At 39.4% G+C, this 14,706-nt stretch overlaps 1 protein-coding gene across 1 annotated transcript in view; it reads left to right on the top strand.

The window, feature by feature from the left end:
• BRAP (BRCA1 associated protein) overlaps positions 1-14,706 on the top strand; it is an 84,701-nt gene that overhangs the window by 46,492 nt on the left and 23,503 nt on the right. The window contains exons 8-10 of the mRNA XM_053701715.1: positions 497-635; positions 2,606-2,715; positions 2,884-2,973. Coding sequence (XP_053557690.1) covers positions 497-635; positions 2,606-2,715; positions 2,884-2,973 — 339 coding nt within the window. The remainder of the gene's footprint in view (positions 1-496; positions 636-2,605; positions 2,716-2,883; positions 2,974-14,706) is intronic.

The following is a 14,706-nucleotide window of genomic DNA, read 5'->3' as shown; positions in this document are numbered from 1 at the left end:
GGGTTATTTATATAACTGCTGTTTTTGGTGAGTCTGAAGACTCGCCAGAAACACGGGCCCACAAGCTCCATACAGAGCTTGATAAATGGACCTCCATGTCTCTAGACGACAGCAGCAAGACTACACTATAGCCCTATGCCTTCAGGAGTGAGGGTAGTTGTAATAGCACATCTCGCCAATTTCTTAAAGACCTCGCTCTTACAGGGCCAAAAACCCTTGAAGGACACGCAACGTATAACAGGGTTTCTAACAGGCTTTTTCCTCAGCCAATTGTTAACACTGTTCCATGTTTGGTTACTTTATTGCCTTTTTTAAACTGTTTGTTTTGAATTGTTTGCAGCAAATGAGATAAGATAAAGGGGAAAACCTGGTACTTTATAGAAACACAGCTTAATGTGTTTTTAATGAGAGAATTATATTTTTTAAAATATGAATTGGTGTAAATAATAAGTATTTGTAAAATAACATCAGTTATACATTTAATTTTCCTTTGCAGAATCTTTGGATTTGTTTAATCTGTGGTCACATTGGTTGTGGTCGATATGTTAGCAGACATGCATATAAGCACTTTGAGGAAACACAGCATACCTATGCAATGCAACTAACCAATCACAGAGTCTGGGACTATGCTGGAGGTGAGTCATTGAGAGCATTGGTAATTTAGTATGATCCATAATCATTAAAGTGTCAGTAAACCTAAAAAATAATGTTATATAATTCTGCACATAGTGCAAAATTATATAACATTATGTTAGTGCTATAGTTATAAAAGCCTTTTTTCCCTTTGATTATTTTAAAAATATGCCGCTTTTACAGACCCGCTCTCTGCTGAGCGGGTTTGTTTTTTTTACTCAGCGCATCGGGCCAGCTGTATAGTCACAGCCCGGCCCGACCGCGCCATAACATTAAGTGAAGCTCGCTCCTGCTGTCAGACAGAGCAGGAGCGAGCTGCACTTAGTCTTATGGCACGGTCGGTTATTAGATTTACTTTGTTCTGTTGGTATCCTTTGCTTAAAAGCATGCCTAGGTATGCTCAGGAGCAGGGAGCTAATAACAGGCTATTAATGCATATACGCCTAATGTCATTGGCCCCCAGATGTGTTCAGCTAGCTCTCAGTAGTGCATTCCTGACTTATCTGTTTAACTCCTTTTGCACGGTTTAAACACATAGCTGAATATTCAAGCAACAGGGTAATAAAATATTCCAACACATAAGAGCATGTTCTTCTTTTATGTCCCTTTTACGTTAAAGGGACAGTCTAGGCCAAAATAAACTTTCATGATTCAGATAGAGCATGCAATTTTAAACAATTTTCCAATTTACTTTTATCTCCAATTTTGCTTTGTTCTCTTGGTATTCTTAGTTGAAAGCTTAACCTAGGAGGTTCATATGCTAATTTCTTAGACCTTTAAGCCCACCTCTTTCAGATTGCATTTTAACAGTTTTTCACCACTAGAGGGTGTTAGTTCACATATTTCATATAGATAACACTGTGCTCGTGCACGTGAAGTTATCTGGGAGCAGGCACTGATTGGCTAGACTGCAAGTCTGTCAAAAGAAATGAAAAAGGGGCAGTTTGCAGAGGCTTAGATACAAGATAATCACAGAGGTTAAAAGTATATTATTATAAATGTGTTAGTTATGCAAAACTGGGTAATAAAGGGATTATCTATCTTTTAAAACAATAAAAATTCTGGTGTAGACTGTCACTTTAAACTCTATCATGTACGTCATAGAACACTGTTTAAACGTGTTAAAATATTTTTACATGGAAAAAAGGTTATGCTAAAGCTGTTTAAACTGATTGAAAACCAGGAAGTGCACAAGTGGTCTGTGGGATAGAAGCTCACTAGATGATACGTGACAGTGTCATAACCCGCATGCATAAAAACAAAACCGCCCAGGAACATCCATTCTTTAAAAAGAAAAAAGTAATACATTTGAAAATGCCTTTTTTAGATATCAAAAAAGACCATTAACTTTAATATTCCTTTAAAGGGACATGAAACCCAACATTTTTCTTTTGTGATTAACCAAAAACCTTTTTTTTTTTTTTTACATCTATTATAAAATTTGCTTTGTTCTTATGGTATTCTTTGTTGAAATGAGGTAGCGTGCACGTGTCTGGAGCACTACATGGCAGAGATCACGAGCCATCTAGTGCACTTGCAAATGTTTAATATTGTTATTCTTGCAAAACTGCCACCAGCACGCTTCTGAGCCTACCTACCTGCTTTTCTAAAGAACAAAGTACATTTCACAATAGAAACATTTGCTAACTTTTTATTTTTTATTTTTTATGTATGCTCTATCTGAATAATGAAAGAAGAATGTTGGGTTTCATGTTCGTTTAAGTTGCCACCAATGAAAATATGTATTGACTTTACTGTTCCCTTTTTTTATTGAACTATACAAAAGTTTTAGCAAAATTATCTTTAATAAAAAAGTAAAAATAGTGCACACAAATTCACTCTGTTGGCCATTTTGTTATTTGAGAGTTTTATGTCCATCTTAACTTTCAGCTACAATGATCTTGTTGACATTTATTGACTCATTTTAGTGTTTAGGTTAGCTTCCTTTTATTTCTGTTGTTTCTGACTTTAGATAATTATGTCCATCGATTGGTTGCAAGTAAGACAGATGGCAAAATAGTTCAGTATGAATGTGAGGGTGACACCTGCCAAGAGGAAAAGATCGACTCTCTGCAGTTAGAGGTAACGCATAAAACTTGTTTTGTACCTCATGTCATATTTGCATTAGAATGCCCCTTTAAATACAAATATAAACCTATTAAGCCTAGTGCTAGTGGTATATTTTTACACTTACATGCATTTTTATTAACGAAAAGTCTGATATTCCTATTGTGTCCCCTCTTTTTGCAGTATTCCTACTTACTTACCAGTCAGCTGGAGTCCCAACGAATTTACTGGGAAAACAAGATTGTTCGCTTGGAGAAAGACACAGCTGAAGAGGTAAGTCACACAGCTAAGTCTGCCTTAAAGGGAATTCAAACCCATTTTTTTTTCAAGTGAGAGCATTCAATTTTAAACAACTTTCCAATGTATTTCTATTATCTAATATGTTTTGTTTTATTTGAGTCCTTTGCTCAAAAGCATATCTAGTTAAGTTTAGAGCTGCTGATTGGTGGTTGCACATATATGCCTCATGTTATTGGCCCACCCATGTGTGCATAGTTTCTTCAACAAAGAATACCAAGAGAATAAAGCAAATTTAGATAATAGAAGTAGACTGGAAAGTTGTTTAAATGATATGCTCTATCTGAGTAATGAAATAATTATTTCTCTTGTAAGGTGTATCCAGTCCACGGGTTCATCGATTACTTGTGGGATATTCTCAGTTGCAAGAGGACACCCACAGCAGAGCTCTCTATATAGCTCCTCCCCTAACTGCCACCCCCAGTCATTCTCTTGCAACTCTCGACAAGAAAGGAAGTATCAAGAGATATGTGGTGACTTAGTGTAGTTTTACCTTCAATCAAGAGTTTGTTATTTTTAAACGTTGTACTGTTTTTCTCTCAGGCAGAAATTAGAAGAAGAATTCTGCCTGGAGATTTGATGATCTTAGCGGTTTGTAACTAAGGTCCATTGCTGTTCTCACACATAACTTATAAATATGGGAAAACTTCAGTTGGGGGAACGGCCTGCAGATTACCTGCTTTGAGGTATGTTCGGTATTTTTATCTCTAGAGAGAGGAATAAGTTCTAGAAAATGCTGACAGAGCCTTGTGTATTTGAGTTAAGCCTGATGCAGTGATTTAACAGCGACTGGGATCATGCTTACATAACAGGGTAATACTCATGTTAATATTCATATTGCTTAGTGACAAAACGTTTACATGATTTCATAAATAGGAAGTTTTTTCTCAGAGGGAGATAAGTCTTTATTTGGGGCCTAGTTTCCACATGACTAGTCAGATACTCCTAGGAGTATTTTCTTAAGGCCCCTCTGACATCCAGTACATGGTGGGAGGGGCCTATTTTTGCGCTCTAACTGCGCAGTTTTAATACAGACTGAGACATCCAGCTTCCCTAGAAGAGTCCTCTGGCATCTGAGAACCATTTCAAAGGGGTTATTTCTGCACAAAATCATATTTAAGGGCAGGTAGGAGCCTCAGCAGAGCTGTGGCATGGTGCTCAATTGATTTTTAACGTTTTTCAATCCGGTTTGGGGCCTAAGGGGTTAATCATCCATTTGCAAGTGGGTGCAATGCTGCTTTATTCCCTTATTCACACTGTAAAAATTTCAAAGATTTTACTGTATTTTTTCACTGTTTTGCAGTTTAAGTGCTAGCTTTTTTCTCTTAAAGGCACAGTAACGTTTTTGTTTAATTGCTGTTTCACCTTTATTAAAGTGTTTTCCAAGCTTGCTTGTCTCATTACTAGTCTGTTAAACATGTCTGACATAGAGGAAACTCCTTGTTCAATATGTTTGGAAGCCATTGTGGAACCCCCTATTAGAATGAAATTTCTATAAACTATAAAGACCATATTATGGCGCTTAAAGATTTATCTCCAGGGGATTCTCTGACTGAAAAGAAGGAGATTATGCCATCTAACTCTCCCCATGTGTCAGAACCTATAACTCCCGCTCAAGTGACGCCAAGTACATCTAGCGCATCTAATTCTTTTACCTTACAGGACATGGCGGCAGTTATGAATGCTACCCTCTCAGAGGTATTCTCCAAACTGCCAGGGCTACAAGGAAAGCGAGACAGCTCTGGGGCTAGAATTAATACAGAGCTTTCTGACGCTTTATTGCCTGTGTCCGATATACCCTCACAATGCTCAGAAGCCGAAGCAGGTGAGCTTCTATCTGTGGGTGACATTTCAGACTCAGGGAAGGCGTTACTTCAGTCTGATTCTGAGATGACAGCATTTATATTTAAGCTTGAACACCTCCGCTTATTGCTTAGGGAGGTTTTAGCGACTCTGGATGACTGTGACCCCATTGTGGTTCCAGAGAAATTGTGTAAAATGGACAAATACTTTGCAGTACCTGTTTACACTGATGTTTTTCCAGTCCCTAAGAGGTTTTCGGAAATTATTACTAAGGAATGGGATAGACCAGGTGTGCCGTTCTCTCCCCCTCCTGCTTTCAAAAAGATGTTTCCCATAGATGCCACCATACGGGACTCGTGGCAGACGGTTCCTAAGGTGGAGGGAGCAGTCTCCACCCTAGCTAAGCATACAACTATCCCCGTCGAGGACAGTTGTGCTTTCCTAGATCCTATGGATAAAAAATTGGAGGGTCTCCTTAAGAAAATTTTTATCCATCAAGGTTTTATTCTCCAGCCTCTTGCATGCATTGCCCCAGTTACTGCTGCAGCGGCTTTTTGATTTGAGTCTCTTGAGGAGGCTCTACAGGTGGAGACCCCGTTAGATGATATTCTAGACAGGATTAAAGCTCTTAAGTTAGCTAACTCCTTTATTTCTGACGCCATTTTTCATTTAGCCAAGCTAACAGCTAAGAATTCAGGTTTTGCCATTTTGGCGCGTAGGACGCTATGGCTTAAGTCCTGGTCAGCAGACGTTACTTCAAAGTCTAAGCTTCTTAACATCCCCTTCAAGGGACAGACCCTATTCGGGCCCGGTCTGAAGGAGATCATTTCTGATATTACTGGAGGAAAAGGTCACGCCCTTCCTCAGGATAGGTCCAATAAGTTAAGGACCAAACAGAATAATTTTCGTTCCTTTCGAAACTTCAAGAGTGGCGCAGCTTCAGTTTCCTCTAATGCAAAACAAGAGGGAAATTTCGCCCAGTCCAAACCAGTCTGGAGACCTAACCAGGCTTTGAACAAGGGGAAGCAGGCCAAGAAACCTGCGGCTGCCTCTAAGACAGCATGAAGGAGTAGCCCCCGATCCGGGACCGGATCTAGTGGGGGGCAGACTCTCTCTCTTCGCCCAGGCATGGGCAAGAGACGTCCAGAATCCCTGGGCATTAGAGATTGTTTCCCAGGGATATCTTCTGGACTTCAAAGCTTCATCTCCAAAGGGGAGATTTCATCTCTCACAATTATCTGTAAACCAGATAAAGAGAGAGGCATTCTTACGTTGTGTTCAAGACCTGCTGGTTATAGGAGTGATCCACCCAGTTCCAAGGGAGGAACAGGGGCAGGGCTTCTATTCAAATCTGTTTATAGTTCCCAAAAAAGAGGGAACTTTCAGACCAATCTTGGATCTCAAGATCCTAAACAAATTTCTCAGGGTCCCATCCTTCAAGATGGAGACTATCCGAACCATCCTCCCTATTATCCAGGAGGATCAATATATGACTACCGTGGACTTAAAGGATGCTTATCTCCACATTACGATTCACAGAGATCATCATCAGTTCCTCAGGTTCGCCTTCTTAGACAGACAGGCATTACTAGTTTGTGGCTCTTCCCTTCGGGTTAGCCACGGCACCAAGAATCTTTACGAAGGTTCTAGGGTCCCTACTGGCGGTTCTAAGGCCACGGGGCATAGCGGTGGCTCCTTACCTAGACGACATTCTGATACAGGCGTCGAATTTTCAAATCGCCAAGTCCCATACGGACATTGTTCTGGACTTTCTGAGGTCTCACGGGTGGAAGGTGAACGAAGAAAAGAGTTCTCTCTCCCCTCTCACAAGAGTTTCCTTCCTAGGAACACTTATAGATTCAGTAGAAATGAAATTTTTTCTGACAGAGGTCAGGTTATCAAAGCTTCTAACTTCCTGCCGTGCTCTTCATTCCACTTCTCGGCCGTCAGTGGCTCAGTGTATGGAAGTAATCGGCCTAATGGTAGCGGCAATGGACATAGTTCCGTTTGCCCGCCTACATCTCAGACCACTGCAACTTTGCATGCTCAGTGGAATGGGGATTACACAGATTTGTCCCCTCTGCTAAATCTGGATCAAGAGACCAGGGATTCTCTTCTCTGGTGGTTCTCTCGGGTCCATCTGTCCAGGGGAATGAGTTTCCGCAGGCCAGAATGGACTATAGTGACGACAGATGCCAGCCTTCTTGGCTGGGGCACAGTCTGGAACTCCCTGAAGGCTCAGGGTTCGTGGACAAAGGAGGAAGCCCTCCTTCCGATAAACATTCTGGAACTGAGAGCGATATTCAATGCTCTTCAGGTTTGGCCTCAACTAGCTGCGGTCAGGTTCATCAGATTTCAGTCGGACAATATCACGACTGTAGCCTATATCAACCATCAGGGGGGGACAAGAAGCCCCCTGGCAATGTTGGAGGTTTCAAAGATAATTCTATGGGCAGAGGTTCACTCTTGCCATCTCTCAGCTATCCATATCCCAGGAGTAGAGAACTGGGAGGCGGATTTTCTAAGTCAACAGACTTTTCATCCAGGGGAGTGGGAGCTCCATCCGGAGTTATTTGCCCAGCTGATTCAACTATGGGGCAAACCAGAAGTGGATCTGATTGCGTCTCGTCAGAACGCCAAGCTTCCCTGTTACGGGTCCAGGTCAAGGGATCCCCAGGCAGCGGTGATAGATGCTCTAGCAGTGCCCTGGTCCTTCAGCCTGGCTTATGTGTTCCCACCATTTCCTCTCCTTCCTCGTCTGATTGCCAAGATCAAGCAGGAGAGAGCTTCAGTGATTTTGATAGCACCTGCGTGGCCACGCAGGACTTGGTATGCAGATCTGGTGGACATGTCATCCCTTCCACCATGGACTCTGCCGCTGAGGCAGGACCTTCTACTCCAAGGTCCATTCAAACATCCAAATCTAATTTCTCTGCGGCTGACTGCTTGGAGATTGAACATTTGATTTTATCAAAACGTGGTTTCTCTGAGTCGGTCATTGATACCTTAATTCAGGCTCGAAAGCCTGTCACCAGGAAAATCTATCATAAGATATGGTGTAAATATCTTCATTGGTGTGAATCCAAGGGTTACTCATGGAGTAAAGTCAGGATTCCTAGAATATTATCCTTTCTCCAAGAAGGATTGGAGAAGGGATTGTCAGCTAGTTCCTTAAAGGGACAGATTTCTGCTCTGTCTATTCTTCTGCACAAGCTTCTGGCAGATGTTCCAGACGTTCAGGCGTTTTGTCAGGCTTTAGTTAGAATCAAGCCTGTGTTTAAACCTGTTGCTCCACCTTGGAGCTTAAATTTAGTTCTTAAAGTTCTTCAAGGGGTTCCGTTTGAACCTCTGCATTCCATAGATATCAAGCTTTTATCTTGGAAAGTTCTGTTTTTGGTAGCTATCTCTTCGGCTCGAAGAGTTTCAGCGTTATCTGCCTTACAGTGTGATTCCCCTTATCTGATATTCCATACAGATAAGGTAGTGTTGCGTACTGTCAGTATATTTATGAAAATCTTAGTAGTGCTATCCAAATAATATATATAAGTTTATGGCAGGGTTATAAACACAATACAAAGAAGTAGAAACCCTTATCAACCATGCACCTACTAGACCATACAATTAATATAAATATCTGAATTCTTTTATTTAGTTAATATCCATAAACATATTGAAGTATATTTGCAATAAAAGGAAATGAAACAAAATGTATATATGCGTTAAAACCAACTCTTAAGATATGCTATTCTTCTTACAAAACCCAGAACAATATACCTTCACAATTCAGCCTTATTTATTTAACACAATGGGACTAAAAACCTTTAACATCCAAGCAATACAATTCTAAACAGTGTTTATAAAACAATAGGATAAAATATATATTCTGCTATTTAACTGCAATTTATCCTAATACAAAATTAACCGACAATATCAGAACTTGTATAGATGAGTTACTTAGCCAATTCAGACACAGATTTGAACAAAACCTAGGCTTATAACTACCAATTTAAAATACAATATACTTCACCAATTTTGAACCAATTCGTAGCGGTCTTTAGGTCATCTCATTTGAAAGAAGGTTTTTGCACAAATCAAGGATAAGTTTTAAGCTCCTTGCTGAAGTGAACTTTTTTTTTTTTTAGGTATATCGCAGCCAAAATCAGATCACTAATTTTCAACAAGTTACAGACAACTCTCCCTTGTGCATTCAACACTCCCATTATATAATCATTGATGACATCATGTGGGTGGCACTACGGGAGCTGACCTTCCCATTGGTTATCTGGGAAGTCTAAATCGGATTGGCCCTTGGAAATTTCATTTTTAACAGCCAGAAAGAACCTTCTGGCTGTAGTTCTCGCAACATAACACCAGGTGGCAGCATACAGTACAACATAGCAATACAATACAGCATTTCTGACATTTTTAAGCAAGTTAATTTTTTTTTTTATAAAATGGTTATTTAATCAGATCACACTCTCTGCATTAATCATATATAACCCCAATTACAGATGGTTAATATTAGGTTATTTTTTCTGATTATTCTGATACCAAATATGTTATATTATTAACATTTTATTATATTAAGGTAATTTAACACTGCTAATTATTAGCTTAAAATGCATTATAATTTTATCAGTATTCTGGCATTTACATGTGAATAATAGCTTATTTTTAATTCAGTATTGTACTGTATTCCAAGTGAATCCTGTCTATGTAGATCTGAAATAAGAAAATAAATGTTAATAATCACTTCTCTTCAGGTCCATAAACATCTATTCATGTTTTTAAACACACAGAGGCTAAGTAAGATCTTTTGTGTTTTCAAAACATATACATCATTTCTATGTATATCTGAATTTATTTCCTATATAAATATCCCCTGCAGCAATCATCCACCTAATACAATGTGCTTAATTTTAATATATATATATCATGAATCATAATGTAAGTCATTTGTCTTCACTGTATTATCCTAACATTCTAACTTTTCAGTAACTTCAGTTGCCAGACTTTTTGTCTCATACTCACCACATGGGGTCAATCCATGAGGAGTTGTAAGAGTCTTTAAAACAGCATATTTCCTGTTTAGCCAGAAGTGCAGATGAGTATTTGATTTTATTTGTGTCACCTTCCCCCAAGAGGGGTTTTTGCAGTAAGTCTTCAAATAGAGATTCAGTGAGATAGAACTGTTGTATCACACGTGTCAAATTCCAAAGGGGTCCTTGAACACATTCTTTTCTCACCTCACCAAATGTTCTGAGGTTATAAAAATCTGCATATATAGTCAAATGAATAGGGTCACTGAGCTATTTCCTTTAGAAAAGAAATGTTTGTGTTTCAAAAAGGCTCTACTGATCGTCAATCCTGATAGACGTGTATTAGAAGCTGTGTTCAACAAACTCATGTTTAATTAATCCTGAGTTCTCATCTAACATATACAGTGTATAAAATATACATATATATATATATATATATATATGTACACATATGTAATATTCATCATAATATTCATATACTCTGACATAAATCCCCCTTCCAACTTCAAATAGATGTAGGACACATGTATTTGAATTGGCTTAAAGTCAGTGGTATTTGATGAGGATCAACCGTATACCTCATAGACAGTCTCTTATGAAGAAAGTTTGTTATTTTGAGCTTTCATGTTTATCAGTTAGGCATCTTTAAATTACAGTATGTCTTTAGTGCATTTGGGGATATGACACTTCATTCTCCCTCTATGACTTGTAGTTGGGACCTGGGATGACATGCCCGCAGTTGATTTATATGTACCCATTTATCTATGAAACCTTCATTTTTGGGGATCCGTATTTTATAGGCCACTGGAGATATTTTGTCAGTAATGACAAAAGGACCTTTCCATGAGGGAAGAAATTTCTTCTCCCTAACCTGATCTCTTCCAAAGTTATAAAGATAAACTTTATCATTTATTTCATATTCCTTTTTGGATGTTTTGAGATCATAATAGGTTTTAGTGGCAGTTGCGGCTCTTTCTAAATTCCTTTGAGCAAATGCAAAGGCATGTTGCAGGTGTCTCCTTAGGTTTTCCACATATTGATGTGTATTGGCAGCGTTTATCAAATTTTGGTCTGATGTACGGTACAGCAGATGCTGAGGTAGAACCATTCTTCTACCAGTCATCAGCTCAAAAGGTGACATCTTGGTAGCACTACTTGGAGTTGCTCTTAATGCCATTAAGACTAGAGGTAGTTTTATATCCCAGTCTTTACCTGTTTCACTCACAAACTTTTTGAGGATTTTAACAATGGACTGGTTGTAACGCTCTACACCACCACTTGAGGCAGCTCTATAAGCAATATGGAGCTTTCTTTTAACCCCTAGTATTTTCCACATTTTTGTCATTACTTCGCTAGTGAAGTGGGTCCCCCGATCTGATTCGATTCTTTGGGGCAAACCAAATCTGGAAAATACATGGTTGATGAGCAATGCTGCACATGTTTCAGCACTATTGTTAGGTGCACTAATGCACTCTACCCATTTAGTGAACAGGCATGTTATGGTTAACATGTATTTGTTACCTCTTGATGATCTTGTTACCGGGCCAATAAAATCAATTTGTATATCTGACCATGGCATTACCATCCCCCTTTTCTGCAATGGCGCTCTATGTGTTGGTGCAGTGGGTTGGAACTGTGGACAGATTAAACACCCTTGACAGTAGGTTTGAACATCTTTCAACATGTGTGGCCAAAAAGCATAATCACGCAATATTTCATACGTGAGTTTGGTACCGCGATGACCAGATGTGGGAGCATCATGGGCATGTTGAAGCATTAGACCTCTGAACTTGGTGGGTACTACCCACTGTTGGATGCCAGTTTTGGAGGTTCTAATTAACAAACCATCCTGTAATTTGATTTGTGATTTAGATTTTATTAGGATTCTCAGATCTTCTTTGCCAATACAATCATCTTTTGAGATGGGGTTGCTTTCAGGATCTTCTATGTGTTTATAGAAGATGCCTACAATGGGGTCTTCTTTTTGACTAGTGATCAGGTCCTCACTAGGAGAATCCTGACTCCATTGTACCAAGTTAGGCTCACTCTGTTGTTTTGCCTGGTTTCTGGTAATGGCTTCTACCTGAATTGCACCCATTAAGTGTTCAATATTAAGGAGTTCTCCAGTTATGGCTCCTTGTTTGGCTAATGAGTCCGCAAGGTCATTGCCTTCCTTATCAGGACCTAAAACTCTGGAATGACCCTTGGTCTTTTTCCAGTGTATGGTTAAATCATTGGATACTACCAGATTATCAATCTCGCAGAACAATTTGCCATGCTTGACTGGTTTGTTATTGCTTTTCTGCATGCCATTTCTTTTCCAAGTTGGCAGGTATTCAACAAAACTGTCACGCACATAATTTGAGTCAGTTATGATCACAAATTCATGAATACCATGTTCAATAGCCATTTCAATGGTTTTGAAAACAGCAGTTAGTTCTGCAACTTGACTGGATCTTGGTCCAATGTTGAAACCTACAGATATATTTGAGAATCCATTTGCCCCAGTTATACCAATGCCAGCGACTAGTCTGCGCTCATTATCAATAGTGGCATGGTAAGAACAACCATCAACATATACCCAAGGTAATGTTTGACAATGGTCTTCATTGTACATTTTATATGGGGAAAGCAATTGTTCTTCCAGAAAATCATCTTCTGATAATTCTTCCCCAGGATCTCTAGCAGTACAGTCGTGGAGCTCAGCAAGCCCTTGTGCGACTGGATTCTTTTTATTCTGCTTGTAGCGAATTTCTAAGGGCCAGCCTTGCAAGGAAAGAGTCCACGCTGTTATGCGGCTATTAGACAAATTCCCATCTCTTATCCTCTCACTTTGCAAATATAGCAAAGGCTGGTGGGCCGTTTCTACAATAATTTTCTCGCCCTGTATATAGCTGCGGAAATTTTGTAGAGCCCATACAGTAGATAAGAGGGCTTTTTCGCAATCGTTAAACTTTATTTCTACTGGGGATAGATTTTTGCTCGCATAAGCAATGGCTTTGTTCAAATTATCATGCTTTTGGTATAACACAGCACTCATGCTTATATCTGTGTAACCTGTCTCTAAGAAGAAAGGTTTGCCACCTTCAGGGTACGCTAAGCAAGGTGCTTGAGTGAGTTTTCTCTTCAGCTCTCTGATGGCTGTCTCTTGAGACTCACTCCAGTGCCATTTCACATCTTTCTTCAGAAGAAGCAGTAGTGGTTTAGCTAATTCCGCATAATTATCAATGAATTTGCGAGAATAATTTGTCATACCCAGGAATGATCTCAATTCCTTTAGGTTAGTTGGGTTTTTAGAACTCACTATAGCTTCCACCTTTTTCTTTTGGGGATTTAATCCTTCAGAGGTAACTTCATGTCCCAAGAAGTTTACACGAGTGCGGCACCATTGAGCTTTTTGCAGGGATAATTTGACACCTGCCCTTTTAAGTTGGCTGAGGACGTGTTTAAGCTCTGCGATGTGTTTTTCAAAGTCTGTGCTTTTGATTAAAACATCATCAACATAAGATAAGGTCCCCCTTTCCAGTGCATCAGGCATAGCCTTATGCATGAATACAGCAAATTCATGTCCAGAATTTATGTATCCAAAAGGAAGTCTTTGAAATGCATATTGGACCTTTTGGAAGGAGAATGCTAGCTTATATTGGTCCTCTTCATGTACCTTTATGGTCCAATATCCCTGTGCACAATCAATGGCAGTGAATATTTTGGATCCCTGCATTTGTGCTAGGCACTGGTCAATGTATGGTACAGGCCAGCCAGACATGTATACTCGTTTGTTTAGCTGTCTTAAGTCAGCACACAAACGCCATTGTCCATTGGGCTTAAGGACACCTAGAATAGGATTATTATAAGAGCTGTGCACCTGTCTGATAATACCTCTTTCTTCCAAATTCCTTATGATCTCTGCAAGAGAATCATATGAGGCTAAGGGAAGTCTGTATTGTTTGACAAATACAGGTGGTGCATCGGGATCTGTTTGTATTCTTGCAATGTGCAAGTCTGTAGTACCACAGTCATAAGAATCCTTAGCAAAAATATCCTTGTACTCCATCAGTAGTTCTCGCAGCTGTTGGCGTTCATCATCGCTGGAACAGCCATTAGCTAAGGATATTTGCTCTTCGACTATTTGCTGAAATCCTGGAAAGATTTCAGGCTGTCCTATTTCATAGGCTTCTTCCAGTCTAGAGGTGAGATCCCCTTGATTATAATTTACATTGCTCCCATGACTCTGGGTATTGGGGTAATCTTGCTGTTTGATTGGCTGATCAAACACCAGAGAGGCTTCTTCAATTTTACAGATGCCTTCCTCTGAGCTGAAGGGATAAATAGACTGAATATTAAATAGACCCTCTGGCATAGATGCAAAGGATTGTTCTATTAATTGTTCTTCAGTTAGGTATCCTTCAGGTATTAGCCCAATTACATTATTCTGGAATCCAAAAGTGTAATAACTTGATTCCAGTGCATATCCTATGGTAGTTCCCTTGGATAATGTTATATCCTGTGGGGTCATGTTATGCACAATAATATTTATTGGAACAGTTCCAATATTCACCATAGGAGTGTAGGTTACTGAGACACCCAGATTTTGTATTCTATGGGAGAGGCAAATCAGTGTTTCAGAAGTTTTTAATTTCTGACCTCTCTTTACCTGTAAGGGTAAAAGAAATTTATCAGCCCCAGCAGGAATTATAACATCGCTAGATACCTGCATATTCACAGCATATGGCAATTGCTGGTTTGATTTCAGGGCTGCATTTTCATCCTGAAATACTTCAGGGTCCCCCTTTAACCTGCTCCAGAGGCAAGAATTAATCAAATCTATTTGTATGGCATATCTATGTAAGATATCATTGCCAATGTA

Source organism: Bombina bombina, chromosome 2 (genome assembly GCF_027579735.1).
Source record: "Bombina bombina isolate aBomBom1 chromosome 2, aBomBom1.pri, whole genome shotgun sequence".
In the NCBI taxonomy this organism is placed as follows: domain Eukaryota; kingdom Metazoa; phylum Chordata; class Amphibia; order Anura; family Bombinatoridae; genus Bombina; species Bombina bombina.
Note: the sequence above shows the minus strand (reverse complement) of the source record. Positions and strands in the feature narration are given on the sequence as shown.